Genomic DNA, 14,027 nt, shown 5'->3' on the forward strand with positions numbered 1-14,027 from the left:
TGATAATATGTCATTCGTAAGGTTTGCAGCTTTAGACTTTTATTTTTATTGGATACAGTTAACATAGTGGGTCCCATTGATCAGGAAAATAGAGTTTGTAATCCAATATTAGATTTCAGTCTACAGCCCTCATAATAAGTGATAAGACAGGCAGCTTATTACTGTAAAGCAACGGTTTCTTACCTTGGAAGGATTGCTTTGCTCGATCGACCAACTCTTCTATCGAGTAACTGGCGAGCTCTCCTCTAGCATGTTTTGTCTTGCAGTATGTACACGCATTTAAGCAGCTGTAAAACACAATAAAAAGAATTATCACAAAAAATTTTCCTCACGAGCATGGGTATGATGTTATTCTTACTGTACCACTGTGCTCTGCCACTTACAAAACATGTCCCCATGAAGCGGGCTAAATATGAAATGTGTCATTAAAAAATTCAAGATTTTACATTTTATATATACACACACACACGTACTGTATATATATTCTATTTGAAAGAAGAAAAAAAATCACTTAATTTCTCACTGGCCACTAATACTAACTATTCCTATTCTGTAAAAACTACTTTTTATTAGTAATCTCATCGTTATCTTAGGCAGGATTATGATGAGGATGTATATACAGATGACAAGATCCACCATTTACAATAGGTGAAGGTCACTGTTTATACACAGTCTTTTTGCACAAACTCTCCCATAGAAGTCAATACACATCTCCTGTCTATTGTGTCTATGTGGCTACTATAAAGTGGATCTCTAAATATTGTTAGCATCTCAGGCAATTTGGCCATCCCCATAATCACGTACAGAAAATAAAAATAAAATAAATACAATCAGAAAGTAAAACAGACTTCACTATATGACTTTAATTACTAAAAATAAATATAGGCGATACATTCTTTTTAAACCTGTCCAGGAACCATCTCAAGTGGCATCAGGGACAAGTGCTCTCGCTTTATTGTGCATGCACTGCACATAAGGGACATGAGGTGTGCAGCCCTCAATGCAGGTCGCCTGATGCTCCTGGTGAGAAGTTATCTTTCAGAAAGTTTTTATTTACTACTCTTTGCACAACAGTATGCTGGTGGCTTAGTGGCCCCCAAACCAGGTGACACGTTCCCTTTAATGGGGAATACAAAGCAAAGTCTGTTCTCAGTTGCACCATGTTACTTTTCCAAGTTAGGCCATGCTAGTAATAGTAGCTGATTAAGCTCTTCGTGTCATGTCCATACCATTCCTTACGTTTCATCTCCCTGGCGCACCAACCAATACCGTAATAATTTGTTATAAGAGAAGGGTCTACTTAAGGAACTACGTCTATTCAAGGTCCTATATCTGGTCTGTTCCATACAGAGCTTAGTTAAATTAGGGTGCTCAAACTGTGGGGCCCTGCCATGGGTGCTTCAACTGTACTTTCCATTTGAAACAATGGCAAATACAGGTGAAGTCCTTGAATTAACAGTAATCTACAAGTAGATCCTGACGCCAGACCACAATAAAGGATTGACACCATGATTAATGTAAAAAATGAAAATCAGACATAATCTAGTACATGACACTATGTCTAACAAAGCTAGAACCAACCCTGTATCTGACAAGTCCAGAGATCTCCCCATTCATTAATCTGCTAGATGTATATCAAGCTGGCAGCCCAAAGGGGATTGTCTCTTCTGCTGCAGCTAATGGGGCGTGTCCAGGATCTACCTATAACAGCTCAGGAGGGAGTTGAAGGATGAAACTGAGCATGTGCGGCCTTCTTAGTGAGTAGGACAAAGAAATAAGAGAAGGAACAGAGCAGGTGGCACTATACAAATGCATTTTAAGGAATAACTCACAGGCCATACAACATTTTTTAATTGCATGCAATTACAAAAGTATTCAGATCTAGGTGCTGGTTTGAAAACTGTACAATATTTTTTTTGTGGGACAACCCCTTTAATATTGAAACATTGTATCACTTGTGGTCATACATTAACTAATTAAACAGCTTAGAAGATTTATCAGCACAAGTCAGAAAGGGGCTGGAGAATAAGCCAGAAAACCAGCAGTCATGGATTTATGACACCAAAATCTTCCATAGAAGTCAACATGTCCCCGCCAGACCAATATCTATGGCCCATGGTGGTTGCTGTAAAGAATCTCTCTAAATGCTGTTGAAGGGGTTGTGCCATAAACTACTTTCGCTCTAAAGTGTATTTTCATCAGTTACTCTAGCTCCCATTCCTCCTTAGATTATTTAGATTTTTTAAATTTGAAGTTTTCTCTTATATCCCATGTTTCAATCCTACTCCCTGGTTTGTCATGTGACTGGTGTCTCATCATGCCTTAATGCAGTGAGATGTGTCCTCACACCAGATCAGGTGACACTAACCCCAGCCTTTGTTCTTACCAATGATGCTATCTACGTCCTATATTGCAAGGCTAAACGCAGAGGTGAAACGGTTTTGCCTCAGGGTGCAATGGTAGGCTAATAGTGCTAGAATAAGGCAGTTTTCATAAATGGTGATCTGAGGCAGAATACTTTTATACATTACATTAGTGGTACAACCTCTTTAAGAACAGCTCAATCAAGATGGCTGCCCTCATAATAGTGTTCAGAAAACAAAATATCTACACCATCAGGTTTAAGCTGGCAGACAATTAAAAGGTGACATGCTCACTTGAAGGTGTGGCAGAGAGTGTAAAAAGGTCACAAATCACCATTCCATTTAGCTTTTGGCTTCAAAAACTTTCACCATGAAAATATTAGGTAATCTGCAGGCAGCATGTTATAGAGCAGGGTGGGCTGAACAGATTGAGGTATAGTGGGAAAAGATTTAGAAAAATGTGTAATTTATTAATTTAAATTCCTTTTCATTCTGGGCTTTGACATTAACCACTTCAGCCCCGCTAGGTGAAACCCCCTTCATGACCAGAGCACTTTTTACACTTCGGCACTACACTCCTTTCACCGTTTATCGCTCGGTCATGCAACTTACCACCCAAATGAATTTTACCTCCTTTTCTTCTCACTAATAGAGCTTTCATTTGGTGGTATTTTATTGCTGCTGACATTTTTACTTTTTTGTTATTAATCAAAATGAAACGATTTTTTTTGCAAAAAAAATGACATTTTTCACTTTCAGCTGTAAAATTTTGCAAAAAAAACGACATCCATATATACATTTTTCGCCAAATTTATTGTTCTACATGTCTTTGATAAAAAAAAAATGTTTGGGCAAAAAAAAAAAAATGGTTTGGGTAAAAGTTATAGCATTTACAAACTATGGTACAAAAATGTGAATTTCCGCTTTTTGAAACGGCTCTGATTTTCTGAGCACCTGTCATGTTTCCTGAGGTTCTACAATGCCCAAACAGTAGAAAACCCCCACAAATGACCCCATTTCGGAAAGTAGACACCCTAAGGTATTCGCTGATGGGCATAGTGAGTTCATAGAACTTTTTATTTTTTGTCACAAGTTAGCGGAAAATGATGATGATTTTTTTTTTTTTTTTTTTTCTTACAAAGTCTCATATTCCACTAACTTGCGACAAAAAATAAAAAAATTCTAAAAACTTGCCATGCCCCTCACGGAATACCTTGGGGTGTCTTCTTTCCAAAATGGGGTCACTTGTGGGGTAGTTATACTGCCCTGGCAATTTAGGGGCCCAAATGTGTGAGAAGAACTTTGCAATCAAAATGTGTAAAAAATGACCGGTGAAATCCAAAAGGTGCACTTTGGAATATGTGCCCCTTTGCCCACCTTGGCAGCAAAAAAGTGTGACATCTGGTATCGCCGTACTCAGGAGAAGTTGGGGAATGTGTTTTGGGGTGTCATTTTACATATACCCATGCTGGGTGAGAAAAATATCTTGGTCAAATGCCAACTTTGTATAAAAAAAATGGGAAAAGTTGTCTTTTGCCAAGATATTTCTCTCACCCAGCATGGGTATATGTAAAATGACACCCCAAAACACATTCCCCAACTTCTCCTGAGTACGGCGATACCAGATGTGTCACACTTTTTTGCTGCCAAGGTGGGCAAAGGGGCACATATTCCAAAGTGCACCTTTCAGATTTTGCAGGCCATTTTTTACACATTTTGATTGCAAGGTACTTCTCACACATTTGGGCCCCTAAATTGCCAGGGCAGTATAACTACGCCACAAGTGACCCCATTTTGGAAAGAAGACACCCCAAGGTATTCCGTGAGGGGCATGGCGAGTTCCTAGAATTTTTTATTTTTTGTCACAAGTTAGCGGAAAATGATGATTTTTCTTTTTTTTTCCTTACAAAGTCTCATATTCCACTAACTTGTGACAAAAAATAAAAAATTCTAGGAACTCACCGTGCCCCTCACGGAATACCTTGGGGTGTCTTCTTTCCAAAATGGGGTCACTTGTGGCGTAGTTATACTGCCCTGGCAATTTAGGGGCCCAAATGTGTAAGAAGTACCTTGCAATCAAAATGTGTAAAAAATGGCCTGCGAAATCCGAAAGGTGCACTTTGGAATATGTGCCCCTTTGCCCACCCTGGCTGCAAAAAAGTGTCACATATGTGGTATCGCCGTACTCAGGAGAAGTTGGGCAATGTGTTTTGGGGTGTCATTTTACATATACCCATGCTGGGTGAGAGAAATATCTTGGCAAAAGACAACTTTTCCCATTTTTTTATACAAAGTTGGCATTTGACCAAGATATTTTTCTCACCCAGCATGGGTATATGTAAAATGACACCCCAAAACACATTCCCCAACTTCTCCTGAGTACGGCGATACCACATGTGTGACACTTTTTTGCAGCCTAGATGCGCAAAGGGGCCCAAATTCCTTTTAGGAGGGCATTTTTAGACATTTGGATCCCAGACTTCTTCTCACACTTTCGGGCCCCTAAAAAGCCAGGGCAGTATAAATACCCCACATGTGACCCCACTTTGGAAAGAAGACACCCCAAGGTATTCAATGAGGGGCATGGCGAGTTCCTAGAATTTTTTTTTTTTTTTTTGCATAAGTTAGCGGATATTGATTTTTTTTTTGTTTTTTTCTCACAAAGTCTCACTTTCCGCTAACTTAGGACAAAAATTTCAATCTTTCATGGACTCAATATGCCCCTCACGGAATACCTTGGGGTGTCTTCTTTCCGAAATGGGGTCACATGTGGGGTATTTATACTGCCCTGGCTTTTTAGGGGCCCTAAAGCGTGAGAAGAAGTCTGGAATATAAATGTCTAAAAATGTTTACGCATTTGGATTCCGTGAGGGGTATGGTGCGTCCATGTGAGATTTTATTTTTTGACACAAGTTAGTGGAATATGAGACTTAGTAAGAAAAAACAAAAACAAACAAAAAATTTCCGCTAACTTGTGCCAAAAAAAATGTCTGAATGGAGCCTTACCGGGGGGGGGGGGGGAGGGGGGTGATCAATGACAGGGGGGGTGATCAATGACAGGGGGGTGATCAATGACAGGGGGGTGATCAATGACAGGGGGGTGATCACCCATATAGACTCCCTGATCACCCCCCTGTCATTGATCACCCCCCCTGTAAGGCTCCATTCAGACATCCGCATGATTTTTTACGGATCCATGGATACATGTATCGGATCCACAGAACGCATGCGGACGTCTGAATGGAGCCTTACAGGGGGGTTATCAATGACAGGGGGTGATCAGGGTAATCAGGGTGATCACCCCCCTGTCACTGATCACCCCCCCTGTAAGGCTCCATTCAGACATCCGCATGATTTTTTACGGATCCATGGATACATGTATCGGATCCACAGAACGCATGCGGACGTCTGAATGGAGCCTTACAGGGGGGTTATCAATGACAGGGGGTGATCAGGGTAATCAGGGTGATCACCCCCCTGTCACTGATCACCCCCCCCTGTAAGGCTCCATTCAGACATCTGCATGATTTTTTACGGATCCATGGATACATGGATCGGATCCACAAAACGCATGCGGACGTCTGAATGGAGCCTTACAGGGGGGTTATCAATGACAGGGGGGTGATCAGGGAGTGTATATGGGTGATCACCCGCCTGTCATTGATCACCCCCTGTAAGGCTCCATTCAGACGTCCGCATGTGTTTTGCGGATCCGATCCATGTATCCATGGATCCGTAAAAATCATGCAGACGTCTGAATGGAGCCTTACAGGGGAGTGATCAATGACAGGGGGGTGATCAATGACAGGGGGTGATCAGGGAGTGTATATGGGTGATCACCCGCCTGTCATTGATCACCCCCCTGTAAGGCTCCATTCAGACGTCCGTATGCTTTTTGCGGATCCGATCCATGTATCCGTGGATCCGTAAAAATCATACGGACGTCTGAACGGAGCCTGACAGGGGGGTGATCAATGACAGGGCGGTGATCAGGGAGTTTATATGGGGTGATCATGGGTGATCAGGGGTTTATAAGGGGTTAATAAGTGACGGGGGGGGTGTAGTGTAGTGTAGGGACCACCAGAGGACCAGGTAGGAGGTATATTAGACGCTGTTATGAAAACAGCGTCTAATATACCTGTTAGGGGTTAAAAAATTCGGATCTCCAGCCTGCCAGCGAGCGATCGCCGCTGGCAGGCTGGAGATCCACTCGCTTACCTTCCGTTCCTGTGAGCGCCTGTGTGCGCGCGTTCACAGGAAATCTCGCGTCTCGCGAGATGACGCATATATGCGTGACTGTGCGCAGGGCTGCCACCTCCGGAACGCGAATCTGCGTTAGGCGGTCCGGAGGTGGTTAAGGAGGCGGCCCTATCAGTGAGCGACAGCCTTACCCCTATGACTGTGTATACAGACATAGCTGTCAATCACTGATAGGACCGCCTCCTTGACTTCACAGCTTTTTAATTAATAATTACATTTTACTGAATCGTTTCCCATAAAACTACATATCAATCTGCTCAGATCTTCCTGCTCTATAATAGGATTTTATGGTGACAAGTTCTCTTTAATACATAAAGATTCTATTGTACAGGAGAAAAACAGGTCACTTGTTTAAAACAAAATCCTAATACTAATTTTTATCACTATTTGCACATACAATTGTGGCAAACATATTTGACAAAAACAGTGCTCTCCTTCCTTGTTTCTAGTCAAACAAGTTAATTGAAAATATTCAGTTAATGTTACTGGCAAACAAAAGGCAAACAATGACATACAGTCAGTGATTCATAACTGGGTATTGCCAATGCAAAGTCTGCTTGTGGATATAAAATGACTGCTGTGAGAGTCTACACAAAGCCAGCTCCAACATAAAATGATATAAATATTTATATGCAAACAGTAAGATTCCAGTGCAATGCAGGACTACCTGAGAATGTTGAATACCTTTATCCATGTATCACCTCTAGTATCCAAAAGCTAAAATCTTGACTATCAACCAATAAATCGGAACTGACACTACGATGTTAAAAAAAAACGTAAATCAACCACTCAGTTTCTTGAAAACTGATCGTAAACTGACTGCTAATTTTAGCAATAACAAAGTGTCAATCTATTTATAGCCCATGTAAGGGGTTACACTCTCAGGCTGGGCGGCGATGGCAGATTCTCTTGCAGACCACAGGGTTAAAGTCCAAATGCTGCTTTATCACACTCCGACAATACAGGCAACACCAGTTATAATTCACTGGGTAAGGTGAAGGTCCAGCACCACAAAACATGAACCAAACCAAAACAAACACCTGCCCATCTGGGCTCTGGCTAATACAGTGAAGATCCTAGCTCACCTATTGAACACAGGTCACACAGAGCACTTGGCTTCTCTAGCCAGCCGCACAGCCTTCTTCCCAGGCATTCCTCTCCCCAGACTGACAGCCTGGACTGTGCTTTATTTCCCCTTGATGATCTCAGCTGGGATCCCTCAGGCTAGGGGAAAACCTGTCCTTGATTTTATTTACCTCACCCAGTTGAGGAAGCTGGGTGGGATATACACCCCTTCCAGGACTTTACCATACACTTTTCTGTTCACCTTACCACACCCAATATTGGCAAGAACCAAAATGGCCACTTTTCTATCTTGGAAAAATGGCTGGTACAACATTGGATAGGCCATCAATTTCAGATCTGTAGGGGTCTGACACCTGGGACCCTCAATGGTCGGCTGTTAAATGTGTCCGTCACTCCATGAGCACCATGGAGTACATCGGCCACATGGCCTAGTTGCTGCATAGCCCCATTTAAGTCAATACAATGTACGGCACTGTGCTTGAAAAGCTGCCTGGAACCAGGGCTCCATTGAGCACGTCAGTCCCCTTAAATAGGGACTCGGAACCCTGCTGATCAGATAATGACGACATATCCTAAGGATAAGTCATCATTATCAATTCCTGAATAACCCCTTCAAAGGGGTTTTCCCCCAATAAAAGCTTGTTTTGCACCTTTAAAAGACACTTCTCAACAATTGTAAAACCAAGGACAAGTCGGAAGGTTATGCAAATTAACAAGCTAGCAGATGTTGCTAAGATCTGCAGATCAAATTTTAAGCATCTAACTCAATCTGTGGCATTTGGGAGGGGCATAAAAGCCAGATTAAAAGAAAAAAGTTTTATCACCACATAAAACCTCAAAAATGATTATGTGATGGCTCCCGTTTTGGTGGCTGAGATGACGATGACAAACTGAAATGACTGCAAGAGGGGCACAGAGATGAACCTCTGCACAGAAAGATCACCTGATTTGAAGAATGGCACATAGTGATCCATCCTGTACAAAAAGTGAAACTGGAAGTCAGATCCCAAGCCTAGAGGGGCAAACAGTGTCTACACAAACCATCAGAAGACGTTTGCATAACACTGGGCTACGCGCCTGAGGTCCAGTTCAGGTGTTCCACTGACCTCACGCCACCACTCTCAAAGGCTATCATGGTGCAGAGCAAGACGGTGATGAAGGCTAGAATAGAGGTCTATCCTCTTCAGCTACGAAACATGCTTTTATCTTGGACTCAATGATGGTCTTCAGACTAATCTCAGACTATGTGAGCAACGATGAATAGGACTTCACAAGTGAACATAACACTAGTCCTACTCCCAGGACTATGGCGTGTGTGGCATAATGTCCAGTATTAGGACCCTGTACCCAGTTGTCTTCTCTTCAGGTACAGTAACAGCTTGTCATTTTTGTCATGGAAACAGGTATAAGGCCATTTCTCCAAAGTGTCTCAGGAGTAGACATTTTGCTACTGTGATCTAGTATTTGTGGTTTACATTTTCTTTGGATTACAGGCAGCATCTCCGCCATTCAGCAGGAGCTAGTGACGTATTCAGAGTCCCGTATAGAAGGTCTGTCTCATTATTTGTGATGTCCACAGTATTATCCAGGACAACAATTTAGTTATAACAATGGAATGTACTTTATGGTGACTATATTTAAGAAGATACCATACTATAAACATCCGTACTTTATGTAATTATCATCTGAATCTAGACCCGCTGAGGAGCCCTTATATGGGCGAAACGCGTTGGGGTATGGTTATGGGGTATTTTGTTACCACACATGCCAACTGTCATCGCTATATGCATGTAATTTTCCTATTTTTTTTTCCTCTTTGTTAGGGTGAGGTACGAGGACAGGGAAACCCCACCATCAGGGTCCCTGGGCTAAGGCTAGATTAGGATCATACTAGGGAAAGATTTCCCGTACAGTGAGACACTAGCCTCCCTACCGCAACATGGAATGACCTTCTTCCCTATTTGTTTGTTGCTGCATTACGTTTATTGGTCACAATTGTGGTGGATGCCATTTGTGCAGTAATAGGTGGGCGGCTAATGGTCTGCCCAGGTTTGTGTCATCAGCCACCGAGACTGGGGCATATTTTTGTTTATGAATATTAACCTCTTAAGGACACATGACGTACCGGTACGTCATTTATGGTTCCGATCACTGCCGCCGGGCGGGCATCGGAACCCGATGCCTGCTCAAATCATTGAGCAGGCACCTAGGCTAAATGCGCCGGGGGGGGGGGGGGGGCTTGGGGGGGTCCTGTGACCCCCCCCCCCCCCATGTCGGCGATCGCAGACAGCCGCAGGTCAATTCAGACCTGCGGTTTTCTGCGTTTCCGGGATATTCGGGTCTCTGAAGACCCGATAACCCGGAACAGGATGGTAATGGTGGTGTGATTTCACCCCACCAATCACCATCCAGCGATCCCGAGTGGTGATGGTGACATCACCACTCAGGATCGCTTCTGATTGGTCTGTGGGCGGTCCGGCGGCAGATTCAAAAGAGGCAGGCGCTACCCCCCTCCTCCTCCTTTTGTGTTCCAGAGCCGAGGAGAGAGGAGCTGCCTGCACGTGTTTCCGCCATCGCTGCCAGCACCCCGATTTGTGCCCCCAGGACCCGATCTGTGCCCCTAGCACCCCATCAGGTACATAGGGACAGCATAGGGAAAGTTTGGGTTAGGCAGGGAAAAAAAAGGGAAAGTTAGTTTCTGAACTTTTTATTGCATCACCCTAAGTTAGGGTGTCTGATTGGTCTGTGTGACCCTAGACCCCCCCCCCCAGGGGTGCTGCCGCTTGTCGCCGCCCCCCCCCCTCCCCACACTTTTTTGGGGTGCAGGATTATTTTTTTTGTGTACGCTGACTGTGGCCGGCACTCTTAGCGTCCGGCCGCTGTTAGCGCATCGCACACCCCACCGCTGATCAACTTCGGACGGTTGATCAGCGGTTCTGCTTTTTTTTTGACATTTTTTTGGCCTGTTTTCAGTTTTTTTCTGTTAGTTTTAGGGTTAAGTCCGCGAACACCCGTGCCCCCCCACACGCACACAAAATAAAGATTTCCACACACGCACACACACAGACGCACACTCCCCATACGCCCAGCTTGCCTCCGACTCAGAGTCCCAGTGAGGACGAGGATGACCCCACATTCCTGTTATCATCCGCGTCCTCCTCATCACTTAGCGATGATGATGAGCCCCCAAGGCGGCGGAGCAAGAGGACCGCCATGTTAGGGACCCTGTGGCCCAGCCTAGCACGAGCAGCTCTGGGGCTCGTACTGGTTTCCCGGCCCACCAGTTAAATCCACCGGAGCACCCTGCCGGTGAACTTGTCTGGTGTAGCCCAGAGCGATACGAGCCCGTGATTCCTGATTTTGTAGGCCAATCAGGGATCCAGATTTCCACAGTGGGCTACATCTACTTGGTACAGGTTGCCATGTACAACTCTTTTGTACTAGGAGGCGACAAGTGACCTGGCGGCAATAAAGGAGAATGAACTGCACAATAATGCACCGATTTACAATATTGTTATCAATCTCACGGGCTCTGAACTGCCGCCGGGCTGTATCCCACTCCTCAATCGAGGGCTGGGATACAGCCTACCTGGGCAGTTCAACCTAGTTGATTTTGAGATTGACCTTTTTCTATCAATTCGCAAGTTATATCTCAAAAAAATGTTTGCTGAGAATTCTGTCCGCTGCATTAACCCTTTACAGGGGGAGGTCCCGGCAACCATGTCCCTTACCGACTTCCATCTATCGGGCAGATTCACTGAGGAAGAAATTGCATGCATACACTTTTTATCTAACACTGGATCTGATGAACCAATGGTTACAGGGGACCATTTGAACAGGTACACAGGGGGCGTCAGGTCCACCTTCCTTCCTCCCATGCCGGCCGGCTCTCCTATAGACCTCTTCCACAAAAGAGTATTAAAAGAAATTTGTGCGCTGGTGTATCCGGCAGCACCCTCCAATCTTTCGATAGAGGAATCTCGAGCTCTTTTGTGGCTGAGTAAACAGACCAGTATGGTCATTAAGCCGGCCGACAAGGGAGGGAATGTGGTCCTGATGCCCAGGGAGTATTACCAGGAGGAGGCGTTTCGGCAATTGGATGATTGTTCGGTTTATTCCAAATTGAAGGGAAATCCCATACCCGATATATCATCAAAATTGTATGCTTTTATCAATCGTTATATTTTTTATGGATTTCTTCCTAAAAATATGATAGATCGCCTGATACCAGCCTTCCCCAAAACTCCCACGTGGTATTTTTTACCGAAGGTTCATAAATCACTGACCCGACCCCCTGGTCGCCCCATCATCGCGGGGATCGGTTCAGTGATGGAACCCCTTTCCAGTTATGTGGACTGGCTCTTGAGGCCTTTGCTAATTAGCACCCCTACTTACTTGAAGGATACAGGTGACTTTCTCCGTGCGCTCAATCACCTTGAGTGGCAGGAAGACTTTCACCTTGTATCTCTCGATGTTGAAAGTTTATATACTCGCATTCCACACGATCTGGGTCTTCAAGCGATCAACACGGTCCTACATAGAACCGATAAGAGTGTTATGTTTATTGATTTTGTTCATGAGGCTTTGGACTTAGTCCTTAGCAATAACGTTTTCCAATTTGATGGTCTCTGGTACCGCCAGGTACTAGGTACTGCGATGGGCACCCCCGTCTCGTGCACATTTGCAAACCTGTACCTGGCGGTATTCGAGGAGACATACATCTTTTCGACGGACAACCCCTATTTACGCCACATCCACCTTCTCCTGAGGTATGTGGATGACATTTTTCTGGTCTGGCGGGGGAGTGAGGAGTTGTGTTGGGCCTTTGTAGAACATTTAAATACACATAACCAGATGAACATGAGGTTCACCGTCAAATTTGGCGGTGAATCCTTGGACTTTCTGGATGTACAGGTTGTAGTCAAAGATGGCACTATACATACTAGTGGCCATCGTAAATCCACCGCCACCAACTCCCTCCTCCACCAGACCAGTTTTCATCCACCCTCGGTTAAGCGCGCTGTTCCCTACGGTCAATTTATTCGGCTTCGTAGGATTAATGACACAGGTGAAAGCTTTTTTAGGCAGGCATTGGAGCTCCGCAAAAGACTCCTGGATAGGGGTTACCCGTCGAATGATGTCTCAGCAGCCATGCGTAAGGCGGCCAAATTGGATCGTGCCTCTCTGCTCAGGGAGAGAACAGCTAGTCCTGCAACATCACGTTTTGCATTTTCTTTCCAATACAGTGCTGCAGCAGACGTGGTAAAGCAAGTGATAAACCACAATTGGGACCTATTAAAAGGAGATTCCTCCCTTGATAGTGTGACAAACGAGAAACCTTTGATTGCATTTAAGAGGTGCCCTACGTTAAAAGATAAACTCGTCAGTAGTGTGTTTTCAACACCCAAAGACGAGATGTGGCTAGGTAAGCCCAAGGGCAACTATAAATGCGGTCACTGCTCGTTCTGCGCACTTAATACATGCAGCAAGCATTTATTTTTTGGAGGTATCACACATACAGTGCGAGAATTTATTAACTGCCGTACGCCCTATGTTGTTTACGTGATTTTCTGCCCGTGTGGACGTTTTTACGTGGGTAAGACCATACGTCCCCTCTTCGAACGTATACGTGAGCATGTTGGTTCTATCAGATCAGGGAGAGGCAGTCCTCGCCTCATCGACCACATTCGTGTTGCCCACGATGCCCATCCACGTTGCCTCTCCTTTGCGGGGGTGGAACATGTCCATCCTATCCCTCGGGGAGGGGACCGGCATCGCCTACTCCTGCAGAGGGAGGCAAGGTGGATTATCCAGACGGGCGCAATGGGTCCAGCAGGCATGAACGACAGAAATGACATGTCTGTTTTTCTGTGAGTAACAACTTGCTTCATGAATTGGCATCTGCAGTCATGCATCTTTGTCCCTTTATGCTCGGCTATGTGTTCATTTTGTAATCTTTTTCATATTTGTATTAACCTTTTATTAATTCCTCTCATGCGCCTTCGTGCTTTCTGTGCAGTATTCGATCCCTTCGTCCTCGTAACGTATAGACACATATGTGTTCTTAACTATACCACTACTGTGCGCCCTCACCCTTTGAATATAGGGATTTAACGTATATTGTGTTAATATATGTCTTTTCTATTTGTCCGGGCCTCTGCATACATTTCCCATGGTGCGGGGGCATAGGCAGATGAATACATCTAACTGTATAATTGTATTGCTATTTCGATTGTACTCATAATGTCACTGCTGTGCGCTTGTTTTTATATGTCATTTTCTTTAAGGGGCGAACAGCTGTTGATGACGGCGTCGGCC

General features: G+C 44.4%; 1 protein-coding gene across 3 annotated transcripts in view; it reads right to left on the reverse strand.

Moving 5' to 3' along the window:
- CDKAL1 (CDK5 regulatory subunit associated protein 1 like 1) overlaps positions 1 to 14,027 on the reverse strand; it is a 908,375-nt gene that overhangs the window by 549,190 nt on the left and 345,158 nt on the right. For all 3 annotated transcript variants that reach the window (XM_044293876.1, XM_044293878.1, XM_044293877.1), the window contains one exon: positions 184 to 287. In XM_044293876.1, coding sequence (XP_044149811.1) covers positions 184 to 287 — 104 coding nt within the window. The remainder of the gene's footprint in view (positions 1 to 183; positions 288 to 14,027) is intronic.

The sequence above is a fragment of the Bufo gargarizans genome, chromosome 5 (assembly GCF_014858855.1).
Source record: "Bufo gargarizans isolate SCDJY-AF-19 chromosome 5, ASM1485885v1, whole genome shotgun sequence".
Classification (NCBI taxonomy): Eukaryota; Metazoa; Chordata; class Amphibia; order Anura; family Bufonidae; genus Bufo; species Bufo gargarizans.